This window comes from Solanum pennellii, chromosome 7, assembly GCF_001406875.1.
Source record: "Solanum pennellii chromosome 7, SPENNV200".
Classification (NCBI taxonomy): domain Eukaryota; kingdom Viridiplantae; phylum Streptophyta; class Magnoliopsida; order Solanales; family Solanaceae; genus Solanum; species Solanum pennellii.
In genome coordinates, this window is record NC_028643.1 from 18,832,378 (window position 1) to 18,844,013 (window position 11,636).

The 11,636-nt window shown below is 36.9% G+C and overlaps 1 protein-coding gene across 1 annotated transcript; it reads left to right on the plus strand.

The window, feature by feature from the left end:
• Positions 1-2,372: 2,372 nt before the first annotated feature.
• Positions 2,373-8,785, plus strand: LOC114077986 (uncharacterized protein DDB_G0271670-like; the record flags this gene model as incomplete). The annotated part of the gene is made up of 2 exons (XM_027918485.1): positions 2,373-2,661; positions 8,727-8,785. Coding segments are annotated over 2 exons (348 nt in total), but the record flags the coding sequence as incomplete, so codon positions are not given.
• Between the last annotated feature and the right edge of the window lie 2,851 nt (positions 8,786-11,636).

The following is an 11,636-nucleotide window of genomic DNA, read 5'->3' on the forward strand; positions in this document are numbered from 1 at the left end:
ACGGTCCGTCGTGTCCTCGACGGTCCATCATCTAGGTCGTCGACTCAGACGCGGTTTTTGGGCAGATTTTCCTTAAATAGATTTCCCTCTTTTGTAAGGACTCTAGTATTATAAGTACTTGTAAAAACCTCATTTTTGAGGTTAGATTCTTGGGTATTTTTCAGATTTTATTGCTTGTGAACTTGTAATTTTGGGAAATTATTCTATTTTTCGAAAATCGTTTATTGCAAGCTTATTGATTAATTCAAGTAATTTTCTGGGTTTTCTTCAATCTCATTAAAGTAAGTGCATGAATTATTATCAAACTAATATGAATTGTGTAATTATTAACATGGTAACTAGATCCATAGCTAGGGTTGTGGGAACCATGGGTAATTAACAAGGTAAAACTAGCTAAACTAATAATCCTAGAATAGTGTCTTGCATGTATTGATAAATCTTTCGTTTAGAAGTCTTTTTAAGGAATACACACATTAGAACTCACCTTGTTGCTACTTGCCGGACCAAAGAGGTAGATAATAAGAAAATAATTATCAACGTAGATTTAGTATTTACTATTTAATAGGCTAGTGTCGATTGGTGCGAAGTAACAACTATGCCATACATCGATTATGATGCTTAATATGAGATAAAGGTAAGGTTTAGTAAAGCATACACACGTAGCCGGACAAGGTGTGGAGTTAAATTCCCTAGTTGCCGGACCAAGGAATTAGGGATACATAGCTTACCACTTTGCATGCAAGATAATAGGAAAAGGACTATTATAGCTAGAATCACCGCGTTATGAACCTGTGGGGAACACTTAAGCCCTAGTTACTTTCATTACTTGATAAAATCAAATCTTTGAACTTGTCACTTGTGTAATTAGACATAGCTAATTACATTCGTTATTTAAAAACCCCTTTTTGTTACTTGTTTTCGGAAAGGACTTGACTAAATAGAAGTAATAGTAGGTTAAAGTTAAGTATAAATCATTTTCCTCGTGGGATCGACCCCAACCTCATAGTTGGATCCTTCACTTGATACGACCGCTCATACTTCTTTTCGAGAAGTAAATTTGAGTGTATCACAATTGAGGAGGATTTTACATAAAGAATCCTTAATATTATCCTCTAGATCAAGGCTTTTAATCTTATCCTTGAACTTGCAGTCTCTTGCATAATGGCCAACTCTTCCACATTTGTGGCAGCCATTTGATTTATTATTCTTATAAAACTCCTTTCTATAATCCGTTTTCCTTTTTTCACGTTTGTCTAAGCATTTCTTTTTCTTGTATTGCCTATGAGACTTTTCTTTATAATCTCTATTTCCCTTATGTTTGTTAGACTTTCTAGAGGATTCAGGCATACCAATTGCAAACTGTTCACAAAATTCCCCTAATTGTTATTGTTCATTTAAATGTTATCTTTTAATTTGTAGATTCAACTTGATCTCGTTACATAAAGAGAGACCTTCTTGAGTTCATATACTTATAAGTTTTTCATAAGTATAGTCATCATAATTCATACTTACTGCATCTCCTCTAAGGGCTTTTTTAACCTTTTCTGCAAATAAAGCTAGAAGCCCATCTATAAATTTGGATTTCCAGTGAGAGTTATTACATTCTGGTAATTCCATAACCCTTGATAGAAAACCATCCTTGTACGATCTAAAGAGTGTAAGGATTTTGCATATGAGATTTTGGAACATAGTCCTAATGGTTTCACTATTATTTGATCGCTTCGATGTAAATAAAGGTTCGTTTACAGTTCATGAAATCTAAGGATGGAAAAAATATTTACGGTTCCAATGCGGCCCAAACAATGCCTTATTCACAACTAACATGGGCCTTACCAGGAACACCGGACTAAGCCAAGATCTTCCCATCCCTGGACTACATTACTTTGACCTTAGATACATCAGAACAACAACAACAACAACAACAACAACAACAACAACAACAACAACAACAACAATAATAATAATAATAATAATAAGAATAATAGTAATAATAATAATAATAATTGTAATAATAAAATTTATTAATAATAATAATAATAACAATAATAATAATAGTAGTAGTAATAATAATAATAATAATAATAATAATAATAATAATAATAATAATAATAATTGTGATAATAATAATAATAATAGTAATAATAATAGTAATAATAACAAGAATAATAATAATAATGACTAGAATAATAATAATGACTAGAATAATAATAATAATAATGAGTAGCAGTAGCAGTAGCAGTAGCAGTAGTAGCAGCAGTAGCAGTAGCAGCAGCAGCAGCAGTAGTAGCAGCAGCAGCAGCAGCAGCAGCAGCAGCAGTAGTAGTAGTAGTAGTAGTAGTAGTAGCAGTAGTAGTAGTAGTAGTAGTAGTAGTAGTAGCAGCAGCAGCAGTAGCAGCAGCAGCAGCAGCAGCAGTAGTAGTAGTAGCAGCAGTAGCAGCAGCAGTAGTAGTAGTAGTAGTACTAGTAGTAGTACTAGTAGTAGTACTAGTAGGAGTAGTAGTAGTACTAGTAGCAGTAGCAGTAGCAGTAGCAGCAGCAGCAGCAGTAGCAGCAGCAGTAGTAGTAGTAGCAGCAGTAGCAGCAGTAGTGGTAGTAGTAGCAGTAGTAGTAGTAGTACTAGTAGTAGTACTAGTAGTAGTAGTAGTAGTAGTACTAGTAGCAGTAGCAGCAGCAGCAGCAGCAGCAGCAGCAGTAGTAGCAGTAGTAGTAGTAGTAGTTCAACCAATGTATCACGGTCACTAAAATTTACAATGCAATTACGATAAACCTTTTAGCTACAATAGACTAACCAATCGTTGTAGACACTTTAAATGGCTTCACTAATAATTCTGGTGTTCTTTTGAACTTTTCAGCAAACAATATCTGAAAAGATGTACTGTGTACCAGTAACCACATCCGTCGAGGCTTCTGAATTTTGTCGATCCCCTAGAGCATATGTGTGAGTCTAACCTCCACTAGAACTAGTTTCCCCTAGCTCTGCTACCATGACCTGTACGCATCTGTAGTCCACTACCTAAAGAAAGTATTGATGAGGTTGATGCAATAACTGATCTAGTCAGCTGTGTAGAACCACCCACGCCCCTATCGGGACATTTTCTCATTATATGTGATGGTGTGCCACACCAAAAACAAGCATCTGTCCCAAAACTGCATATACCTAGAGGATTCCACCCACACTGTTTACAAGGCTATCGAGGAGGCCTTGATTGGCTCATACTTCCCTTCTCTTGATGACCCGCTATTTGTGAGCCTTGGCTTTCACTTATTTTCCCAAACTGATTGCCCCCTAAACCCTTTGGACCATGGTGGAGCACTAGCCGTAGAGTAGAAAGATGATGGCCTAGGTGGTATGTTAGTGAACTGAGGCCTAAACTCACCTTGGGATGGGGTAAACTGCCCTATGGATCTGGCCCTCTTAGAATGTAACACTTCAAAATTCCAAGGCATGTTCTAGTGCCTAACATGAGTTTCATAAGGTTTACACACTGTTTTAAGGTCTATTTTAATGAATATAAGACATTTAGGGTGTCAAGAAACCAAAATGTTCAAGAACGTCCACGACATCGAGAAACTAGTTAAAGGATGTCTTAGCGTGCCTTAGCATATTTGACTAGCTTTTAGAAGTTGGAAAATGATGAAAATTGGTGGAAGGGTGTCTAACATGTGTTTATGTTGATTCATGGTCGAAATGTCCTGGTACAACTCCCCCAAGGACCAATCAAGGTCCCTTAAGGAGGACCCTTGCATTTTGGGATCAAGGACTGCCTGGGCAGTGTGCACCCACGAAGGGAATCGACGGGGCGTCGATCATCCGTCGAACAACACTTAGACAAATCCTTGAAGCGAATCTTTTTCATAGTCTCTGAACTTACCTATGGATGTGAAGGACATAAGGGGGGGGGTTGGCCATCGATTGAACCACGATCTGTTGATCGTGGTGTCGTCTATGAAGGCCTGATTTTCTGCACATTTTAAGTTAGTTCCAGTTAATTAATTAGGTTAGGTCGTTATTTAGGGGTTAATGGAAGCCTAATTAAGTTAATTAACACCCCATATAAATACCCCAACCCAACTAAACTAATCTAAGCTCTCATAACTCACAAACCCAAACTCTCTTCCTTCTCTCTTCTTTCCCTCTCTAGTGAAGAACTCCATTGAAGACAAAGCTAGGGGAGGGTTTAAGGGATGCAAAGAGTCAAGTTTCACCATCAATATACATCAATTATTAAATTATGAGATCTAATTCACCTTTGAGACCTATTTCCTCAAAGGGTTCCATCAAATTAATTTCAAAAGTTGAGTTTTCAAGTGGGTTTTATCCAATCTCGAAATTGATGTTATGAATTGATTTGTGTATGATTTCTTTTGGATAATATGAATATATTATCATGATTCTAACTAAATTATGATATATTTTGATGGTTTATTCTAGTTTCTAGAAGATGACCTTTACCCCATAACCCTAGGTTATGATCTTGATATGAATTAGGTTATATTGGATAAATTGAATTGGTTATTGGTTGAATTACTACTAGATGATGTTTTTATAATAATAATGAATGAATTAGGGTTATTTATAGTCCTTTGATGCTATTTCTTGAAAAATGATCTAGGTTATGAAGTATGTTGTGTATTGACCTAAGTATCTTATCTTAAGCTATGAACTAGTGGTGAATTGTGTTGTAGTAGTGATTCAATTATCCTTTTTATTATGTTGGTTATTGTTTAATGATGAAACTATACCCTAATTTGGTTGAGTTAAGGGTTGATGGTAACAACTTAATGATGGATTATGAAGGAGACTTGGTATGTCTTATGATCCCTATCCTTTACCTCAAATTATGGTTAATTGTGATTAAGTCATGATGTTGTATTGGAGTACGCCTTGTATTAGGTTTCACTACCGGGGTATAGGCCCTAGCCGAAACCGGCGTCGTTGACCTCTCAGAGATCGCAGACAAGCCTACTTATGTCATCATTACATTTGTTCCGTTAATTTTGGCAAAAAATTTGAAACTTTTTGTTTTGTTTGAAGTGTACATAGACTTCATAGTTATATCATGCATACGCGTATAAATAAGTTCATTACTCATGTGTATCAACCATCTAATAAAGAGTCATTCAATCTTGAAATAAATAGTCTTATAGCATAAGTAACAATTGCCAAAATGGCACCAATACATAAGTCTGAACAAAATAGGAAAGAAATACTAGTGGAACATGCTCCACTAGCCTAAACCTATCACCAAGCTAGAAAAATAATGGCAGGCATCCTCGAATGCATGGGGACCTACCAAGTCCAGATGAAGAGCTCTGATGTCCGAACAACTGCAATGAATATCTTCAACACCCTCCTGAACCTGCACCTAAAATTGTATAATGTATGGGTTTAGTACACACTTGTTCTAAGTATGGGTGTATGCAAACACACACAAAGGACATACATGATTAAGAATAGCTCTCTCCGAACGATATGAGTTATGGAAAGCCAAGTCAGTTGGACTTGCCCAATAAAATTAGGAAAGTCATGCTATTTGAGTAACATGCATCATCATTTTTTTATATTGCACACAACATATAACATATTTCATATAGTGTTCACTATGCAATGACCAAGAGTGGACTAGAGTCATTACTTGAGTCTAGTTTACCTCTTGATTACTAGATGAACAAGCCTTAGAACAATGTTTCTAAGTCTACAAAAAGTAATATACTCAATTAAGAAGTGTTAGAGTGTGTTTAGGGTAGAAATGTCCAAGTACAACTCCAAGGACCACCCTAAGGGTCCTTAGAGAGGACCCTATCATTTGACCCCAAAGTTGTCATCTGACAGTGGCTAAGGACAGAACCAATCAACGAGCCATCAAGGGGTCAACAGCTCGTCGATGGTGGTCGTTTGTGAATATTCAGCAATTTTGGAATATGGTTTCGAAAATCACCTATCTGTCACAAACTACGGAGTGACATGATGGAGTCGCCGATTGGTCGACGAGGCGTAGACGGGCAACTATCATTTGGAGGGAGAGTTCACTAGTAAGTTTTAGTTTAAGTTGGGTTAATCAGTTAGTTAGTTAAATAATTAATTAGGGGTCAAGGGGTGATTAATTAAGTTATTTGGGGACTATATAAGAGTTAAACCCTCATTAAACTAACTCAACACTCATTATTTCCCCAAACCCAATTCTCTCCAACTTTTCTCTACTTTCTCTCTCTATTTCAAAGACCACCATTAAAGACGAACTCCAAGATTGATTAGGGATCCAGGACTCAAGATTTATTCCATCATTCTTCAAGGAATCCTAAGGTATGGAAGCTATTCACTTTTGGAATCTCTTTCCCCAAGTGTCTCTTATAAATTGGTTTCTAATGATGTCTAAAAGATGGGTTTTCTTCCAATTTCATGAATCTTTCAAATTGATTTGATGTCGAATTCCTATGATTATTATTGATAGATTATGAATGAATTTTTGTTACTTGTTGTAGTTCTTAGTCTTTGACCTAGTTTTATGAAGGAATCCATGAATGAACCCTTTTTCCTAACCCTAGGTTCTCAATTGAGGTTGGTTTGATTAGTGATGATGCAATTAACTTATTTCATGTATAGATTACTATTATATGATTATATAAATTAAATTGATGAATGAATATTGTTGGATCGGTGGTAAGATCTTGAAGAAGGCTTTGAAGGCTATTTTCTAAGACTTTATGATTATGAGTTTTTGCCTTCAATGATGATGGTTTATACTTGACGATGGTGTTCAATTGATGCATTATATGTGATTATATTAAGAAGAAGATGATATGATGAATGTCATTAAATGTCATGAATATGTTGAATTGTTAGATCATGTTAAGGGTATGATGACACAAGGTTGAATTTGAATCACTTGTGTGCCTTACTATGATATGCCAATGATATGATGATCTCAGTACATGAAGGGTTGTATTGAAAGAAAATTCTTGTGCAATACCTAATGATCTAATGACATGATTAAACAAGGGGTTATCTCCTATGGGCTATATAAAGATATGATTATTAAGAAAGTCTTGAAGATATTTCAAAAAGGCACTTTAACTTAGCACCAAGAAAATTAGAAATGAGAGGTGTCCCTTTCTAATGTGGGAAGGTAGGTTCACAATCATTCTCATGAGATGAGGAATCCAATGCTTGTGGCCATTTAGAGGGTTAAATACATATCTCCTAGTTCCTTAACTACCTTAACTATGTTGCCCCATAGGAATACTAGCTAGTGGATCCACCTAGAATGTTATGTTCATTATATTGTTCCACATTGGCAAGTAGAGCACCTTCTTTCGGTGTAGGCGATTGTTCCCAAATTTAAAATGAATTAATGAAGTAATGAAGATGGAAACTAACTATGGTAACTTAAGGGGTTCTACTTAGTGTAGGTAGGGGTATTAAAATCTATATACACATTACACAAATCGACCTTGAAGGGAGTCCTAGGAGGTTGTTCTTATGTACTTGTGATATGAATAAAATGCATATTTTGAATTTACATATTCATGATCCTATATGATGTTAGATTCATTAATGAACATGTTATCAGTGCAAATTGTATATATGATGATGAATACATATGATGTTATCGTATATGAAGCAAGGCCTTAATTATGGTCTCTTTTCTTGTTTACTTGATTGTGGGAGTTTATGAGGCTTCGTATGAGCATTGTACTTGTAGGCTTGGGATGGGATTGTTGGTAAGGGTCTTGTATGTTGTAATGATATGAATCTCGTTGATATGACTTTGAGATGATGTGTGTCTTGTATTGAATATGAACTTGTCTTAAGTGATGTTATGCCTATTGACTTGTATATGCTATTGTATGTGCATGAAGGCTTTTAAAAGTGACTTAGCATGGTTCTGAACAAAATGTCCCTTTAAGCATGATTTCAAAGATTTTATGTGCGTATGTTTCCATAGTTAGTACATGTTGTTGTACTAACCCATATTCTTTCCCTATTACCAAATAATGCAGATTCGGGCCATTGAAGTATAAGAGGCCACTTTGTAAGAAGACTTAGAACTATTTCCCAAGTTATTGGTAGGTCCTTAAGTTCAGGCATGTTGCTATTCTTCTATTCAGGCGATTATGTTGCTTATGTCTAAAGACACTTATTCCTTCCTTTATAATTTGAGACTATTGTTGTAAGCCTATAGGTGGCACATTATATTGAAGTAAGGGCTATGCCAAATATTGCAATTCTCTTTAGATGAGTTAATGTGAGACAAAATATTAGACTATTTCTTTTGAATAGGTTATATTTCCTAAATGGGAAGTCTATGTAAACTTCATAAGCGAGGAGTCTATGAAACTCCATATATGATATGTGAGAAATCTAAGTATACTTCACTATGTAAAAGTATTTAATTTTCCACATTTTTGACCTATTATATGTTATGACGAATTCTAAGGGCTAGTCCAAGTCCTCATAGAGATGAAGACGCCGGTTACTACTAGGGAGTGCTCCCGGGTGTGACAAACTTGGTATCAGAGCATGAAGTTGAAATAATCTTAGGATTGATGTCTCACTAAACCACATCTATGTAGAGTTTTGTTCATTGGTGTGAAGCGCACCACACTTATGAATTAGAGGCTATGTGATGATTAGAAATTCTCACATTTTTGGTAATCTTGTATGTCGTACCTCAAGAGTGATAACTCTATGTGTCCTTTTTATTCTAATCCTTTTCTTGTTATAGGATATGATGATGTGAAGGAAGACGCAAGGAGTAATGAAGAAGAATTGGCTAATGCGTGAGCTCCTCCCCAAGAAAATCAAGCTCCTCCTCAAGACAAAGATCTAGCCATTTCTATGGCAGTGACGGAGGAGAAATAAGGTCGTATTTTCTATGTTTGGCTCAAGCTATGACTACTCAAGTTCAAGATAGTGCAGCTCAAGCAAATCGGGAAGTTGGACCCCGTGTGAACCAACATTCTAATACCTTGGCTTCTCGCTTGAGGGACTTCACAAGTATGAACCCTCCAATGTTCTTTGTGTGTAAGGTAAATGAAGACTCCCAAGACATTCTTAATGAGGTCTACAAGATCTTGTATGCTATGGGAGTGAGTTCTACTTAGAAGGCCGAGTTAGCATCATATCAACTCAAGGATGTGGCTCAAACTTGGTACACTCAATGGAGGGACAATAAGGCTTTGAGAGCGGTCCTATAAGTTGGGAAGTCTCTAGGAGGGTATATCTTGATAGGTTATTTCCAAGGGAGAAAAGAGAGGCAAAAGTGGAAGAGTTCATCAACCTTCGTCAAAGAGGTATGAGTGTCCAAGAGTACTATTTCAAATTCACTAAATTGACTAAATATACTCCTTCTTTGGTGTCTAAACCTAGAGATGAAATGAGCCATTTTTTGATGGGTGTGTTCGATGATCTTATGGAAGAGTGTCGTTAGGTGATGCTTCATGACAATATGGACATTTCTCGTTTGAAGTTCCTACTGATTTTCCCAAGGCTTCAAGGATAGGCTTTCTAACCCTAGGTCCCAAGGGGGAAGAAGTTAAAATTCACAAAGTTAGAAACCTACTTTTACCAAGTGTAGTAAGAAGTATATGGGTGAGTGCTTGGTGGGAACGGGTAATTGCTTTGGTTGTGGAAAAGATGTCCATAAGGTTAGGGATTGTCCTATGATTAAGGATAGAGTAACAGAGAGTAGCCAAGCTCAAGAAAGAGTTCCTAATCCCGATGCTCCTATGAAGAACCACTTTTATGCTCTTTACTTTGGAGGTGAACAAGAGAATTCTCCCGATGTCGTCACCGGTATGTTACAAGTGTTTTCTATTGATATCTATTCTTTACTACATCCCGGTGCTCCTTTATCATTTGTAACTACTCTAGTAGCTAAAAAGTTTGATATTCTACCTGGTAATTTAAAGGAAGCATTTGTGATTACTACCATGGTGGGTGATTCCGTTGTGGCTAGAAGAGTATTTAAGAGTTGTCCTATATCTTGCCCAATAGAGTTACATGGGTTGATTTGGTAGAACTTGATATGGTTCACTTTGATGTCATTTTGGGAATGGATTGGTTTGCATGCTTATTTTTCTTCTATTTACTGTAGAACAAGGGTAGTTAAGTTCCAATTCCCAATGAACCTATCATAGGATGGAAGGGGGGTAATTCAGTCCCTGGAGAACAAATCATTTCGTGTCTAAAAGCTTGTGAGATGATCTCTAAGGGGTGTCTCTACCATATTGTGAGGGTCAAGGATATTGAGTCTGACATTCCTCCTTCAGACTCGATACCTGTAGTGATGGATTTTCCGGAAGTCTTTCCCAATGATTTGCCCGAGATTTGTCCCGAATGGGAAATAGAATTCCGTATAGACTTGTTAACAAATACGAAGCGTATTTCAATCCCTCCTTACCGGATGGCTTGATACACCCTAAAACGAATTAAGGTGAACTAGATCTTTGTGAATGTTTCTTGAGTTATTTTTGTGTTAAAATGAGTTATATTGATGTTCTTAGGAAGTGTGTAGTTTATTAACGTTTGAAGGTCAAACGTCTAAGAATGTCCATGACATTCGTAAGATATGCCTTAGATTGTGTTTGTGTGTCTCATGTGTTCTGGAGAGTCTTGCGTGTTCATTTTAATCCAAATTGATGTGGGCTGTTCCTATGACCTAGACGACTATGTTTAGGGGTTTAACATCCAGGTAGGGACTTACCTAGGATCTACAAGGGTCCCTAGAAGAGGATCCCAACACCTAGGAAGAACCTGCCAAGACTGCCCCAAAACCAGCCTCAAAAGACATAGGCAATCGACGCCCCTTGGGTCAATCGGCGTCCCGTCGTCTAGGGGAGTAGGTTGGGACTTAGTCTTGGAGTGAAACCCTCCATATTTCTAGCTGCAAACCCAAACGATGCTTAAGAGCACGGGCCGTTGTTAAGTCAACGCCCCGTTGCTTGGGTCCGTTGATGGGGTCTTGTAGGAGAGAAGACCACCTTTCCTTACTCTTGTGAGATCACGTAAGTTATATTGTTTTCTTTACTTCTCTGTACCTTATACTCTTTGTAGGGCTAGTTATACAAGTGACCAGCTGATCAGTAGTAGAAGAGGATGACATGTGCTAGGCATTTTATTCCCTGGGATGCAGTCCTCATAATTACACAAATTGGATCGGCCCGTGCTAGGGTTTCTCCCTTGAGTTGTAACCCTTCTATACCAATTGGGATCGGCTTATGCTAGGCTTAAGTCCCTGAGCTGCCACCCTTATGTACCAGCTGGGGTTGACCGGTGCTGGAATTAGTTCATAACTCTTTTGGGATTGTTATTTGGATAATCATAACTCTTTTGAGATGTTGTTTTTGTGGTCATAACCATTTAAAATATATGGAAATATGGACCACTAGTTGAAGACATGAAAATAATACTTCAAGGCAGTAACAATGACATAAGGATCTTTGTAACATCAACACATTATTTTAAGAGCTCAATGACACAATTGACTTCAAATAACAAAGACAAGGATTGACCAGATTTTCTTTTGTAAATACCATTTCCATACCAGCACATGGGGGATAACTACACAAGTACAGAATTGTAAACATATAATGAAGTAGTTCTATGCACTAAGGAGAGGGGGAAATATTGTTAG